The sequence below is a fragment of the Eumetopias jubatus genome, unplaced genomic scaffold, assembly GCF_037043125.1.
Source record: "Eumetopias jubatus isolate StellerSeaLion01/CBP00866 unplaced genomic scaffold, mEumJub1_p1.0 scaffold_4, whole genome shotgun sequence".
Taxonomy (NCBI): domain Eukaryota; kingdom Metazoa; phylum Chordata; class Mammalia; order Carnivora; family Otariidae; genus Eumetopias; species Eumetopias jubatus.
This window is the reverse complement of record NW_028274810.1, coordinates 136,480,860-136,498,230: the sequence shown is the minus strand read 5'-3', so window position 1 is coordinate 136,498,230 and position 17,371 is coordinate 136,480,860. Positions and strand designations below refer to the sequence as shown.

At 36.6% G+C, this 17,371-nt stretch overlaps 1 protein-coding gene across 1 annotated transcript in view; it reads left to right on the top strand.

Annotated features, from left to right (window-relative positions):
- The window catches only part of PKHD1L1 (PKHD1 like 1), a 153,672-nt gene that overhangs the window by 87,483 nt on the left and 48,818 nt on the right, over positions 1-17,371 (top strand). Inside the window, 9 exon segments of the mRNA XM_088023100.1 lie at positions 568-759; positions 4,809-4,960; positions 6,078-6,237; positions 7,737-7,908; positions 11,198-11,286; positions 11,638-11,786; positions 13,265-13,394; positions 14,700-14,818; positions 15,770-15,899. Of these exon segments, the coding sequence (XP_087879226.1) occupies positions 568-759; positions 4,809-4,960; positions 6,078-6,237; positions 7,737-7,908; positions 11,198-11,286; positions 11,638-11,786; positions 13,265-13,394; positions 14,700-14,818; positions 15,770-15,899 (1,293 nt within the window).

The window sequence follows — 17,371 nt, the reverse complement described above, 5'->3', positions numbered from 1 at the left end:
GAAAGACTTTGTAAGATGGAATAAGATTCATCTCAAATTCAAACAGGCTGAGTTCTCAACTATAGCTGTTGACTTTTTTCTCCTCTTCTAATTGTGGATTTAAGAGGGAGAACATTGGGTGGTTCTAATATACACAACTTTGTGTAATTTTTTTCAGTTTATCTAATTCAGTTTAGATATTTAATGCTAGTTGGCAGTCCATTGGTTAAGAGTATGGACTCTATGGTCAGACTGCCTGGATTTGAATCCTTCTGTGTGCCCTTGAGCAGGTTACTTATCCTACTTCCCATCCCATATTTGGCTCTCATGGGTGCTTCAGATCCTGTGTTTCAGCTACACCTACAATAAGCTCCCTGACTGAAGAGTCCACTGCAAAGCCTTCGCATGAGGTCCTCTTGCCCCATGCCACCCCCCCCCCCAAAAAATGTACCAAGACTTTTAGAATTTGTTACTGGGACTATGGGTCACAGTAGCTATATGTTGTAGACAGTTTGGGATTTTGTTTTCTTTTGTTTTTTAGTTTTCTTACATGATAAAGGAAACATGCTGTTTATGTCCATCTCCTAGGTCACAGAGGACACACCATCATTCCCCACAGCTCACTGCTGGACCCTTCTCACTGCACTCAAGAAGCCGAGTGGAGCATTGGGTTCCCGGGGGCTGTCTGTGACACCTCAGTCAGCTTCCACCGTTTGGCATTCAACAAACCTTCTCCAGTATCTCTGCTTGAAAAGGATGTGGTTCTCTCAGACTCTTTTGGTAAGTGGAATATAATAGTTTAAGCCACTAACTTAAGTTTGTTTTTCTGTTTTCATCATCATCTTTTTAAGTTGTTACTCACTGTTTGGAACATGGAAAAAGTATATTTGTATCAGTCAGTAACCAAGCAGGAAAAAAATAACACACCCAAAATGGGCATGTGAGGAGTACTGAATAAATACATGGACCAGCATGATGTTCTGCTTGCTCAAGGAGCACCCAGACAATATTACAACAGAGAGTAGGAAAGTTGACATAGTCCTTGGAGCAAGACAATAAAATATACCATCATCCCTGCCAGTGAAGGCAGACCCTTTTGATTATCTTTGTTGATTGAAATGGGACGAGGGAGAATTTCTTAGGTCAGTAGCTGTACACCAGGTGCCAAGGATTGTTGATTTGCTGATTTGTTTCAGTAAAGATACCATACTTGGAATACCAGATGAGCTTGACATCATTACTGGAACAGGTTGCATTAATTTGCTGTCATTATTCATGATCCATTTGGCATTTGCACCAGCCAAACAAGCAGGTTAAATGGGGATAGCCCTTTGGTTGAGAGATGCAGGAGCCCACCAAGAACCCCCTACTTCCTCACAGGGAGAGAGTCAGGGGAATAAGTAGCTCATTTCACATTCCTCCTTGCCTAGCTTCTCCTTCTCTTTCTTGTGTTTCCCATTGTCCAAACTCATGGAGAATGGCGAACCATGGATCTGCAGGAGAAACAGTAAGTATACAATGCCTTTTATTGTTTATTATGATGTTATCAGTTATTATAGTTAACTTTAAAATATTCTCACTAGAGTTTCTTCCTCCTGTGAATTGAAAGGGCCATACACCTACTCTCTGGGTAATGGTTATACCCATTGTCTCACTGACTTAATGACATGAACCTGGCAGCCATTTCTTTTCTTCTGATAACCAGATGTCCAGAATGGAGCAACATTACTTAAACTTTGAGAGATTATGGTACAATAAACAGTATTTTAAGCAGAGTATCTGTGAAAGTTTTCTGACAGGCTGAAACTAAAAGGAACCAAAACATCAAAAGCAAATAATGTTATTTTATTTTAATGTGAGGTAATATGTTAGTATTTCCCATTACTATGTCATAAAATAGTTACTTATGATAAAACTTATAATCATATCTCCAAATACTTTATGACATACCTATGAATAGACTGAACATTAGCTTTTTATAAAACACGGTCTAAGATAATTTTACAGAGGACTCAGAGATGTAAAACCACCCTAGATAAATTATTTTAAATATACAGAATGATAAAAAAGATATATACCTTACACTATTAATTTTTAAGCAGTAATATTTAAACATTTTAAATATTTTGGGTTTTTTGTTGTTATTAATGGTGGTGGTGATGATTTTAGAGAGAAGTTTTTGTGTTTTTATTTTTGATTTGAGAAGTCTAATACTTCTGAATTTATGAGATTGTAGCTTTCTTGTGAAGTCTCTCTGTGCCTTTTTGCCTGATCCTTTCAGGAATGAAGATTTTTATTTAATTACTAAACTGAACACCTTGGTAGCAAGATCTATAAATTTATCTTTCTGTCACCCACATAACAACACAAGACATTGCAAATAGTAGGAACTCAGTAATTATTGAATTACAATGGAATTAGTTGTAGTCCTCAGACCAAATTATGAGTGGAGAAAACATCACTCCAGGTACTTTTCTTTTTAATGTGACATAAAGAATAAAACAACTTTCAGAATCAAGAATATTTTACTCTTTTTATTTTATCTCCATTAAAGCCAAATAAAATGATTTAGTACTAAAAATTAAAAACAAAAAAGAGATCACTTGTTTTCATTTTATATATATATATATATATATATATACATATATACACACACACACTAAATGAATCAAAAGTTCAACAAATATACTAGAACAGTGGGAAATAAGATTTGGTATAAATTTACATATATCTATTAAAGTGTCTCATGCATGATGATGTGTGTAGCTCTACGTATATATGTGTGAATATATGTATCTTTATGAATATATATGTAAAGTTAGACCAGATGGCAAATTAATTTGAGATACTTACTATTAGTGATACTATGACCAGATGGCAAATTAATTTGAGACACTTACTCTTGGTAATATTATTTTTTAAATATCAACTTCAAATTTCAGTCCAAGATGCTTAAAATCAACATACTGAAAATGAGTGCATCTGAAAAAAATTAAGGAAACACAAACAACTATGAAAAATGACAATTAGTTTTTTTTTAAGATTTATTTTTCCATTTTAGAGAGAAAGAAAGAGCATAAGCGGGGAGGGACAGAAGAACAAAGAGAATTCCAAGCAGGTGCCATGCCCAACAAGTGTGGAGCCTGATGTGGGGCTTGGTATCAGGACCCTGAGATCATGACCTGAGCCAAAATCAAGAGTCGGTTGCTTAACTGACTGAGCCACCCAGGTGCCCCACAATTAGTTTTATTTACAAAAAGAGAATTAGCAAGCAAGTTCAGGTTAAAGTATAATTCCATGCATCAGAAAATTTTAGTGGAGGTTGGTTCTGCCAAACATAGAGCAAATTCCGGAGGTTTTGGATGATTTTCATGAACTCTTACATAAGTCAGCTATTGCTTCATGACAGAGTATCCCCAAACTTAATCCCCAAAAGGGGATTATCCCCAAATCTTAAACCTACAATCATTGTTTTCACTCTCATGTCTGAGGACTGGGTTGGTTGATCTTGGATGTGCTCAGCTAGGATGCTCTGCTTGAAGGTGAGGATCCAATGGGCTTTGTTCCTCCCCAAAAGTTGAATTCAGGTTTCCACGTGTGTTTATGCCAGAGTGTAGGCTGAAGGGAGAGCCAACTACCTGGGGCAGGCTCTTTGCATTGTAATGGTAGAGGTTCAAGATGGCAAGCTTCATCCAGCAAACACAAATGTTTATGAATGTCACATCACTCAACATCAACAGGTCAGGGAAGTCTACTCAGCACTCAAGGAGGGGAAAGGAATGAATATTTGCTGAGTAATTCAAATCATCATAGTTCTTCTTATACACTGCAGGTCTTTTGGAACTGTATGTTTTTAGAGTCTCTGCTCATGGCTTTTTTTAAATGTAATGCTAAATCACAAGCCTAAAAATTAATAAATTTGTTCCTCCTTGATATTGGAACTTTTTTGCCTTATTCTCCAAAGAAAAAGGATGACAGTTTATTTTATAATCTTTCATCTAGCTTTCTCCCCCTAAATTTGTAGGGGAAGAGTTTGCAAATTTAACATAAAATTCAATCAGAGATGAAAAGAGAGAGGGGATGGAGAGGAAAAAAATAGAATATGGGCAATTAATCATGTCTTTTTATATTCTAAAAAATCTTTTCAAATCTTTAGCTAAAGTTGTCAGGTACTCTTTCATGAACAAAGCATTACCAAATAAGTTTTTTTTCCCATAACAAGTAATTTATGTTCCAAGTTTGTCATTCAGAACTCTTAGGGTCCCATGGCCAGTGTTCGTGGAAAGTCTGGTGGTAGCCTAGATTCTTAAGAGCTTTAAATCAAAACTTTACATTAGTACTTGTTATGCAGATTTTGATTAACTCAACAAATACAGGAGAATCTAATAAAGAATTAGAACTTGTATTTGCATATCCTGTAAATCAAGGATCCTGAATTAAGTTCTGAGTTAATTTAAGTTCTTAGAAGAATAACAACAGAATTTTATTTTAGATCAATATTTAAAGAATTATATTAATATATTTAAGCACTTTTGTCATAGTAGTCATTAATCATCATCATGTTTGATTTTTTTCTTTCCCTAAGGAATAAAGACTTCATCTCAATTCAGAATTCCAAGTGAGAAGGCATTTTTATGTTTCAGTTAAGTGTAATATGAAACATTGGGGCCTTCAGTTAACAAAGACATTTAGAACATAAGTAATGAAATGCTATTCTGACCTCTTCAGAGACTTCCATAGACTAGGCTAATATTTCACTTGTTTGTAAAAAAAGGAATTTTCTAGAGGCAGAGAAGACAGTTATTTGTTTGTTTTGTATTCTGCTATAGGCACAAGCATTGTTCCCTTTCAGAAGAAGCGACTGACTCATATGTCTGGATGGATGGCTCTGATTCCAAATGCAAAGCACATTAACTGGTATTTTAAAGATGTAGATCACATAACCAACATATCTTATACATCAACGTTCTATGGATTTAAGGTAAACAAAGAGCTATTGAATTCATCATCTTTTTTTTTAAAAGATTTTTATTTATTTATTTAACAGAGAGAGAGCACAAGTAGGCAGAGTGGCAGACAGAGGGAGAGGGAAAAGCAGGCTCTCTGCCGAGCAGGGAGCCCGATGTGGGGCTCGATCCCAGGACACTGGGATCATGACCTGAGCCGAAGGCAGCCACTTAACCGACTGAGCCACCCAGGCGCCCCTTAAATTCATCTTCTAATAATGACGATTGTATATTATGTGAATGCAACCTATGTCCTGTCCTTATACCAGTTGTTAGGCCCAGAATGTGCTTGCCTCACATACTGACCTGGTGAAGTCCTGCACACACTTCATGACCCACCCTAAGTCTAAAAAGTAAGCTAAAAAAAGAAACCTTGTGTAGGAATCAGAAGTAGGCAACATCTTTGCCATATTCCCATAATACTAAGCTTGTGTCCTGTTATTATTATCATGATCATAACTAACATTTATTGAGTGCTTATAATATTCCAGGTACCAGTTAAGGGCTTTAGAAATTGTATTTTAAAATATACCAAACATAGACAATGACGGGCCAAGTCCTGTGTGCCCACCACCTAGCTCCATCTGGATCTAACATTCTGTGAATCTTTACTTTGGATTTTTTTTTAAGAAATAAACATTTCTGATGAAATGGAAGTCCCCTGTATGGCTTACTCTCATCATTCCCCACTCTCCACCTCTTGTGGTAACCAATATCCTGAATTGGGTGTTTTCATCCCCATTCATGTTCTTCTGATTATACTACATATGTGTAGCCATAAACAATACCTAGCATTGTTTTAAATGTTTTAAAATATTACAGAAATAAAATATTCTCTAAATACGTGTGTGTGTGTGTGTGTGTGTGTGTGTGCGTGTGTGTGTACAGAGAGAGATTTTCATTGCCTTCGGATAGAGTTCGCATTATTGTCATAGACATATAAAATGTTACTAAACAAAATATGAATGAAAGATGACAAACTAAAACCAAAACTTAAGTCTAAATATAAGGGCTAATTGTATCTCATCAAAATTAATGTATATTATGCAGGATATTAACATATAAAATCATATTTGGGGCAAACACTTACAGGAAGAAGACTATGTAATCATATCTCATAACTTCACTCAAAATCCTGATATGTTTAATGTTATTGACATGAGGAATGGTTCTTCAAATCCATTGAGTTGGAATACTAGCAAGAATGGAGACTGGCACCTTGAAGCAAACACAAGTACTCTATATTACTTGGGTATGTATTCATTAGGCAAAAGTGATTATTTTATCTAATGCTTTGTCTAAAGAAAGAGAAAAATTGCTTAATGGGCAAATATGTTATACAGTGTCCTCTGTATAGTAGGATTCAATAAATGTTTGCTGAGTAAAAGGATTGGAGACTAAATTTATGTCGAAAAAGGCCTTGAGTTAAATCAAGGACTTACATTTTATGTTTGGAGATAATGCCAACACTCTTACAGATGGCCCTAACATTTATTTCACAAAATTAGAGGCAATGATTACAAAGGAAGCTGTCAAATATTTTGTTTCCATTTCTATTATTTTATTACTTGGGGGAAATAAAAATATTTAAGAATAAATTTTGAGTTCCAAAATACTGTCAAGACATTTTGACTGTGTGCTTCTCAATAAGACATGTGCATTTCATCAGAATTTTTCCATATGAAAGGGGAACCCTCCTACACTGTTGGTGGGAATGCAAGCTGGTGCAGATGCTTTGGAAAACAGTATGGAGGTTCCTCAAAAAGTTGAAAATAGAGCTACCCTACGACCCAGCAATTGCACTACTGGGTATTTACCCCAAAAATACAAATGTAGTGATCGAAAGGGGTACGTGCACCCCGATGTTTATAGCAGCAATGTCCACAATAGCCAAACTATGGAAAGAGCCAAGATGTCCATCAACAGAAGAATGGATAAAGAAGATGTGGTGTATATATACAATGGAATATTATGCAGCCATCAAAAGGAATGAAATCTTCCAAAACAAATGATGTAATATATGGTGATTAACATAACAATAAAAAATTTAAAAAAAAGGAATGAAATCTTGCCATTTGCAATGACGTGGATGGAACTGGAGGGTATTATGCTGAGCGAAATAAGTCAATCAGAGAAAGACATGTATCATATGATCTCACTGATATGAGGAATTCTTAATCTCAGGAAACAAACTGAGGGCTGCTGGAGTGGTGGGGGGTGAGAGGGATGGGGTGGCTGGGTGATAGACATTGGGAAGGGTATGTGCTATGGTGAGCGCTGTGAATTCTGTAAGGCTGATGAATCACAGACCTGTACCTCTGAAACATTATATGTTTAAAAAAAGCAGAAGATAGTAGGAAGGGAAAAATGAAGGAGGGGAAATCGGAGGGGGAGATGAACCATGAGAGACTATGGACTCTGAGAAACAAACTGAGGGTTCTAGAGGGGAGGGGGGTGGGGGGATGGGTTAGCCTGGTGATGGGTATTAAAGAGGGCACATATTGAATGGAGCACTGGGTGTTATATGCAAACAATGAATCATGGAACACTACATCAAAAACTAAAAAACTAATGATGTAATGTATGGTGACTAACATAACATAATAAAATAAAATTAAAAAAAAGAATTTTTTCCATATGTATTCCATGCATTTGAACTCTACCGAGTTACCATCTAAAGAATATTTTGAAATTGCCATTTTCTTTGTCTACATTTGATCATCATATTAATTTAAACTACTTCACTTTCAGTGTCAGGAAGGAATGACCTTCAGCAGAGCCAGCCCATTTCTGGAACCCTGGATCCTGATGTGAAAGATGTTATTATTAATTTCCAAGCTTACTGCTGCATTCTCCAGGACTGCTTTCCTGTACATCCCCCATCAAGAAAACCAATTCCCAGGAAGCGACCAGCCACATATAAGTATATAGGCCTTTTGTTTATTAATACCTTCAATAGCACTTGATAGAATTATTTTCACATGTCACTCTTGGGTGAGAAAATAATACCCTCATCCTGCACAATGCCTTGTAAGTCACGAAGCACTTCCATACTCATTACTTCACTTGGGCCTTATAACCACCCTGATGAGAAAATGGAAAAATCTCACAAAAAATTTTGTGTGAATGTTACTGGTAATCTTAGACTTGCAGAATGTTGGATATGGACTATTAGACCAACTCCTTATTATAAGGTGAGAAAGCTGAAGCCAGTGACCTTTAGTGAATTACCCAAGATCACAAAACTTCTTGATGACACTTCCAGAATAGCACCAGAAACAAAGTCTCCTCATTAATCCAATGCTTTCTTAGTGGGTGGTGTCTCTTTGTCTAGAATAACTGACATGGTCAAATCTTGTAATACAACTTATTTAATTTTGTTTCAAATGTTTGATCCCCTAATATATGTTAATTCTTACAGTTAAAAATGATTTTTCTATCTTTGAAACTTACATAGCCCTTTACCCTTTATTTCTCATGTGGAACATTACTCTCTACCTTGCGTTGTAGTAATAACCATACATCATAGTACTAGCATGTGATGGGTGGTACTTGTCTTTAAGGCCCTTTAAGGCCATAGTACTAGCATGTGATGGTGGGTACTAGTCTTTAAGGCCCTTATTATCCTGATTTGATGTATATTTGTGTCCTTTATGGACAAATGATAATCATAAAAATAATGATAATGATGATAAAAGCTAACATTTAGTGGGCACTTAAGAGCCCCCTACTATGCATCAAGCACAACTCAGTGTTTTTTATTACATGAATTACATTTCAGATTATACAGATATAGTAGTAACTATTGTACAAAAGAATAAAAATTGAATTTTTTGATATATTAATTTGATCATTAAAAAATATTTGAGCACCTGCTATGGCCCAGGTACTGTGCTAAGCACTGGGGAGTCAATTGTAAACAACACAGATGTGGTCCTGGCCCTCATTACACTCACATTCTATCCAAAGAGACAGATCCAACACAAGCAAGCAAAGATACAAAAGAGTAAACGGTGTGAGTGAGTGATAAAGGTTATAAGAGGAATGGGCAGGTGTCTGGGACAGAGAGCAGTATGGCAGGGACCTCCTTTGGGTAGGGGGTTAGGAATAGCCTCTCACAGAAGGTGACATTCCAGCTGAGACCCAAAGGGTGAGGAAGAGCTAACCATGTGAAGGGTGGGAGAGGAGTGTTCTAGGCCCAGGAAGCATCTTGGGCAGAGGCCCTGATGTGTGAGAGAGTGTGGCATATCTAAGAACAGAGAGAAAACAGCATGGCTAGACCCCGGTAAGCAGAGGAGAGTGGCCTGGAAATGGTGTTGGAAACAGGTAGAAATCAGACCATTCAGGTCATGCAGGCAGTTAGTATTAAGAAATAGAAGAAGCTTTTAAATGATTTTCAGCTGAGAAGTAATGTACTCCAAATTACATTTTGGAAAGACCACTTTTGCTACTCTGTCAGTATTATAGAGGGTCAGTGGAGAAAGCAGGAAGGCTCATGAAGAGACTCTAGGGAGCTGTATTAGAGGCATGCACCATCAAGGTTATTGACCAAAAAGTCCTTATATAGTCTAAGGTAGATAGAATTACTGAAATTTAATTAATATTTATCATTTACTCACATAATAGATTTAGATTGGTCTAGACCAGGATGTGATAGAGGAATATGTTGGTATGCTACATGTATATGTCTTAGCATAGGTTGTTTCCCCCCATGGTATGAGTTCTGCTCACTAGAAATAGCTATAATTGGATTTATCAATTTATATTATACAGAGAGCTATCAGTGAAAACGAGCAGAATTTTGATCCAGGATGGGTACCTCAAGATTAGGATATAAAACTCTAGTATGCAACATACATATGCTTTGTTTAAGAGGTGTTAGGCTTTATTGATCATAACAGTGCACAATAAGAAGAACAATATATAACGTGCATAGTATAGTGCTGTTGGAGATAAGAATGAAAGGCTATTAATCTTGAGAAAAACTAGATAAAGTCAGTGATCGAATCCATACAATGCTGGTCAGATTTTTTACTTAGAAAGATACAACCATTAAACGTAACTTTCTCTGAAATTGCTTCATGAAAAATAATGTATTATTGTAAGTCTAAATTAACTGCTAACCTTTCTTTTAAATGCAGTAAAACAAATTTTTATAACAGAATTTTTAACACATTTCTTAGTAATATAACTTAATAATTCAAATGTATAATACAAGTATACTTTAACCAAACTATATATTGACTGTTTTATAGAATTCCAGAATTTGTATCATGGAATTTTAAAATTTTTTACTAGTTCAGGAAACAACCTCTGATTGTGAACATTTTCCAGTGGGAAAAATACCATCAACTTTATAATAATATTCTTTACAACAATTTGCATTGGGGTGGTTTCTGGAAAGTATAGCAATGAAAAGTAGAGACTGTCTCTCCTCTAAAGCATTTTTTATATCTCTTTCAGTTTAACATAACCTTCACTCTGGTTGCAGACCTGCCACCCCTGGTCCCATCCCAGGGGCTTAACCTCCTTGACTCATCCTTACCAATTCAGAGACCATCCTTCCATGCCTCCCTTCACAGAATCTAGTGACCATATCCTCTTGCCTCCTTCCCCCATGCAGTAGCACCATATGTAAGGGTCTTTAAATGGACAAAGGATGAATTTCTTGTCAGTTTCTACCATGTGAAATCTTTTTTTTTTTAATATTTATTTATTTTAGAGAGAGAGAGTGCAAGCCAGGGGAGGGGCAGAGAGAGAGGGAGAGAGAGAATCTCAAGCAGACTCCCTGCTGAGCATAGAGCCCAAAGAGGGGCTCCATCTCACAACCCCTGAGATCATGCCCTGAGCCAAAATCAAGAATTGGACGCTTAACCCACTGAGCCACCCAGGTGCCCTTCTACCATGTGAAATCTTGTAAGGAAATTAAATAATTTACATTTTAGCCAAAATTAGGGTATCACAATGAGGATTTAGTGGGAGAAAACATGATTCAGATTGTAGATGGAAAGGCAGTTTTCTTTAGAAAAAAAAAAAGCCATATGTGTAGTCGTATGTGTTGAGTATTCTAATTGCACATATTAGCTTGCCTACTTAGCAAAATTATAAATTCTCTAATTTGCATTCTGTCATCCCAAAACAGCTAGTATAAGGAGATGGTCATTAAGTATATAAAGATAATACTTAATGGAACTATTTCTCTTCTCTTTTAGCTTATGGTCAAATGATTCTTTCTGGCAATCATCTCGCGAAAATAATTATACCATACCTCACCCAGGAGCAAATGTGGTTATTCCTGAAGGTAAGTACATAAACATAAACAAAATGCCTGTGTTTATGTGACATTGATAGATAGCACAAAGTTAGAATTCTATCTTTATGCAACGTACCTTGGGGAAAGAGCAAATGTGAAGAGATGGATTCTAGTATTGTGTCCTGGATACCAGACCTAGCCTTCTGGGTTTTATATGGATTTAAACGTGAATATTAAGGATAATAGATTTTTCTGGGAGAGTCAAGAATAAGTCATTGTGTGGGAAAAGAGTTGTAGACTTCGAAAGCAGGACTCACTGGTAAGGGTGTCCATGTTTTTATCTATAAGCTATAGTATGAATTATGTTATATTTCTTATATTAAAGCATTGTTTTTATAGGAGCATGGGTTGTAGCAGACACAGATATTCCACCAATGGAAAGTCTCATTATTTGGGGAGTTCTAGAACTGGAAGATAAACACAGTGTGGGAGCTGCAGAGTCTTCTTACAGAAAAGTTGTTCTGAATGCTACCTACATATCACTTCAGGTAAGAGGGAGTGTCTTATAATTTATACCTTTATTAGTCAAATTCTAAGATGTTGGAGATTTGCTGAAAAAAAATGTAAGAAAGCATATTCAATTGATGTGAGTAAAAAACACAACTGGCTCTAACCCATGAGATGCAAGCCTCATGTAAGTCCAGCATATTTCCACTGTCCTTTCAACTGGTGGCTACATATTCCTTAAGGAGTAATTGTGCTACTTTTTACTGTGAAGTTTGCCCACTTTTAATCCTACGTAGAATATTTGTATACTGTTAGGTAAAGCTAAACCCACAACTTGCTCTAAGAACCAGAAAATCCCCAGGAGTTCTGGAAAAAAATAAAAGGTTTTAAGTCTTTTCTTTTGTTTAGAAAACAGTGTTTCTTAAAATGAATGGACATAGATGGAATGAGGAAAACAGGAGAAGATTCATAAAAATATTTCAACTGCTTGGAATAATCACCTCATTCTCTCATAAACCTCAGATGGTCTTGAACATGTAACAGTATAATTAGTTCTTTCAGTCTATTATTATTGTTAATTAAAAAGAATGGCCTAACCAAGAGCTATGAAGTTAGCTTGAAAAGTAAAAGTGTATAGGGTTGCCTGGGTGGTTCAGTCAGTTAAGTGCCTTCTGCTCAGGTCATGATCCCAGCGTTCTGGGATCCAGCCTGCATTGGGCTCCCAGCTCAAGGGAGAGCTACCTTCTCCCTCTCACTTTACCCCTCCCCCTGCTCATGCTTACTCTCTCTCTCTCTCTCTCTCTCTCTGTATCTCAGCTAAATTTTTAAAAAAGTAAAAGTGTATAGTAGCTTTTCTTTGATAAAAATAGACCTTTACTGCTTTAAAGATATGCAATATTTTGGTATTTAGATGCATGAGCTTTGAGGTAAATTAAAGCAACGACTGAGTCCTTAAGCCTCACTGTCAGTTGGGAATTTGGGTAAGATATTTGACCACTTTTAGCATCAGTTTTCTCACCTATTAAATGAGAATAATAACAGCAATTCATGGGTTTCATGTAAAGGTCAAATGATATAATATACATAAAGCCTCACACATTATGGCTGGCATGGAATAAGCAAGCATTTAGTAATAGCTGTTATTATTCACAGTGGGGGCTCCTACTTGGCCATAGCTTGGATGTAAGTGTGAACAGTGTATTTCATATATGTCACACGGTGCTAAAGTAAAATGTGATCTGTCCAAATGGTACAAGTTTAGATGTAAGCAGGTCTCAGTTTTAGGTATAGCACTGACAATAAGTACCTACTGAGTCTGACCTTAGAAAAGTCATTTAAGCTACCCATCCCAAAGTGACAGGGTTAAATCAGGTCACTTCCAGATACAATACTGTTCTTTGTATAACAGATTTCATTCATTTTTATTAGAGGCTGCCAGTATCTTCCTAATTCCTTTTTTATGGGTGAATTTTTTTTCTGCTCAATTTTTAAGTATTAACAATTTTCTGCTTCACTGCAGGGAGGTAGATTGATTGGTGGCTGGGAAGATTACCCTTTTAAAGGAGAATTACAGATTGTTCTTAGAGGAAATCATTCTACTCCAGAGTGGACTCTTTCAGAAGGACCAAATCAAGGATCAAAGGTCTTAGGTATGTGTTTCCAGATACTGATAGTATCATATCCATTTTGAAAATCTATTGTAAAACATATAGCACTAAGATACCTGTTATCAGTTCAAGATGTTGTGGTATCAGAAACTTTTACAGACATTTATTTACAATAAAGGATTATAAAAATAAATTAAAAATTTTTAAATTAAATCGTGTCACACTAAAATAGATATTTGTGGGTGTATTTGAAGCCAGAATGTAATCCACTGCAAAACTAACATACATCTCTCTATATGTGTATTATTTCTCCAATCTGGTTTTCTTTAGAGTTTTCCCTTTATATAAACAAGGATACTTATTCATATTTTGGTGCCTTTTCCTTAAAAGGTAACTTTTTTGCACATTATTCCACTTACAGTATTAATAATGTGAGGATCAACTGACTCTGTTATCCGTTATCTGGTCATACCTGTTGCTGAACTTTCTGTTTTCCAGTTGGATTTGTATGGCTGCATGTATTCCTATCTTAGCCTGGAAAGTAAAGAAACTAAGAGGGTTTATTTGGTCATAATTACTAACTGCATTTATTAAAGCTGTTGGATATTCATTGAAAAGATACATACAAGCATGTGCTGTAGTTGCCTTCCCACTGGAACAGCGACAGTCAGGAAAGAGGAGCATTAGAAAAGGGCATCAGAATTGAATTAGTCAGCTCTCCACTGGTAAATGCCCCAAGGCAGACAAATTCAATCTGGAAAAAATATTGGCTTTGGGGAATTTACTTATTTATTTTTTGTTTCAAAAGTAACATTCCAAACAACACAAACAATACCAAGAAAAACTATTAAGAAAAAAATACGTCTTTCCAATTCTACCCTGTCATGAGGAAGCAAGTGTCGATAGTTAACAGTGTTTACATGTCAAACTAAAGAGATTAAGTTTTATTTCTCAGTTAACATATTATATATATCTTTCCAGATCAATATTTACAGATAACAGTCTCCCTTTTTAAACTATATTACCCTACTGTATTAGTTTCCATCATTCTCTTATTGATGTACACTAGATTTATTCCAGTTTTCCAATATTTTCAAATATTACAGTAGTAGGCATCCTCATTCACATATCTTTGTGCACTGGCTTTAATTTCCAGGGACCAGATTCCTAGAAGTGGGTCCAAGGGTCAAAGTTTTCTTGTATCACCCTGAGCAGATAATCCAAATTCATTCTATTCATTCTAAAATGTCCAATCACTTATTAAAATATATCCGTGTATTGTTTCATTTTATACTAGCACCTAAGTCGGTACTATGTGCTAAATAAATAGAAGTTTTTCTCCTTCAGGGGTCTTTGGTGAACTGGATCTTCATGGAATTCCACGTTCAATATATAAAACTAAGCTCTCAGAAACTGCAGAGGCAGGTTCCAAAGTCCTATCTCTAATGGATGCTGTGGATTGGCAGGTACAGGAGATAGTATCTGGTGGGAACTGAATACACATAGTGGGTCAGCTTAAAAAGGTTTCTTTCTTATTCTCATGGACATTTACTTTCTCATAGGATTAATCAGATGAGAAATGTATATTTTGTATTAGCTTGTACTCAAAAGCTTACCTGATAGCAGGTGTTAAAAAATTGGGATCTTTAAAGGGCCTTCAGAATATATAAAGAGTATTATTTATATATTAGTTATGAAAGGAAAATAGGGAAGTTTTTGAGTAAAAAACGTTTTTTATGTGTGTCTTTCCCACATTTCAGGAATACCAAGTAGTAAGTAATTGTGTAAAAAGAAAAAGTCTGGGGAAATATTTTTAAGTCTTAAGAATATTGCACTGACCAGTTTTTAATAAAAATATGAATATATTTGCTTTGATCTATTTAATTTTTAAAAAGTATATTGCCTATGATTTTATTTAATGACGGAATTAAATTTGAGGAAATGCTGAGATAAATCAAAATTTAGAATTCTTAAGATCAAATAATACATTATATGTTAAAAAAAAAAGAAGATAGCAGGAAGGCAAAAATGAAGCGGGGGAAATCGGAGGGGGAGACGAACCATGAGAGACTATGGACTCTGAGAAACAGTGGGGGGATGGGTTAGCCTGGTGTTGGGTATTAAAGAAGGCACGTACTCAATGGAGCACTGGGTGTTATATGCAAACAATGAATCATTGAACACTTCATCAAAAACTAATGATGTAATGTATGGTGACTAACATAACATAATAAAAAAAAGAGATCAAACCCAAGCATATTTATTTTTAGAGACCTCAACGTATAGTTTGTTCCTTCTGATAATACCATGTTGCTAATCAGATATGAACTAAATTAGAATTTTTTAACAGTTATTATTAAGAAATAGAAACCTATTTTAAAAATTGTTCTTGAATTTGTCACTTGAATTTTTCTAAGGAGGGAGAAGAGATTGTGATAACAACCACAAGCTATGATTTCCACCAGACGGAAACTAGAAGTATCATTAAAATCCTGCATGACCAGAAAATTCTCATTCTCAATGATACACTTTCCTACACTCACCTTGGTAAGTGGCTGTTTTTTAACTAAATAGATATGCAATTAAAATGTCTTGAAATATTCACATTTTTAATGCTCTCCTTTGTAATTATTCAGCAAATATTCAGCAAAGACTATTGTATAACATCCTGTGGGGCAAGACTAGCACTTTCTGCTTTAAGCAAGCTTCTAGGTGATTTTTTAAAAAAGATTTATTTATTTATTTATTTATTTATTTGAGAGAGAGAGAGAGAGAGAGTGAACACAGGTGTGGGGTGGGGTGGTGGGGGGAGGGGCAGAGGGAGAGGGATGGAGAGAATCAGCGAATTTCACGCAGACTCCCCGCAAAATGGGGAGCCCCACACAGGGCTTGATCTCATGACCCTGAGATCATGACCTAAGCCAAAATCAAGAGTCAGATGCTTAACTGACTGAGCCACCCAGACACCCCCTAGGTGATTCTTATGCACAGTGAATTTTGAGAACCTTTGATTCAAGAGCATCTTTGTCCTAAATTAAAAAGTATCATGGGGGGATCTAAGGTAGTTATTATAAGATTGCAGATTATAATAATTTTTTGGTGTAAATAGAAGAAGTGCTTTTAATTGCATTTCATGTTATAAATTAAAAAGTATCATGAGGCGATCTAAGATGGCGATGTAGTACGAGAACCCTAGACTCATCTCGTCCCTCAAACACAACTAGATAATTATCAAGTCATTCTAAATACCCAAGAAATCATTCTGAAGTCTGACAGAACAAAGTTCACAACTAGGAGAGAAGAGGCCACATTGAGGAAGGTAGGAGGTGCAGAAACTTGGTTTGGGGGAGAAACAGATCACAGGTGTTGCATAGGGGAGGAAGCCCTGATCGCAGAGAAAGGCAGGAGAGTGCATAGCACACAGGGGAGAGTACATGGTGAACATTTCCCCAAAACCATTGGCTAGGAAAGCAGAAGGGCTGATTTTCATGTGTTTTTGCAAGCAGGGGGCCTTGAAGACTGGAGTTTTAAAGGTTGCAGGATTGGCTGGGATAGAGCCCTGAGGGCGCTGCCCTGTTCCTGGAGAGAAGACAGGCAGGCAAGCAAGGGGGGTGGGGCAGAGATGGCAGGATCTGAGGAATGCCTAAAACACAAAGAGACTGTTCTCTCTTCTTGGAGCATTTTTGTGAGAGGTAGCTTTCTAGGACATACCTCTCCATGGACAAAAGAGCAGCAGGCGCCATTTCCCTCACCGGCCCCTCAGCATAGGTTCAGAGGTACCTGCAGAATATGGCTCAGCCCCAACACCCCACTGCCTCGCCTGCCTGGTCCATGTCCCACAGCCCTGTGCTCTGGCATGACTACCCTTCTGGGTCAAGCCTGCCTCAGTCCCAGTGCAGTGAGACCTCCCCGGAAGGCCAGCACAGGCCCCTGCCCACACCACGTCCACAAGCCTGGAGTTTTGAAATTCAGCAGTCTTGGCTAGGATAGAGCCAGGTGGACACTGCACTGCTCCTAGA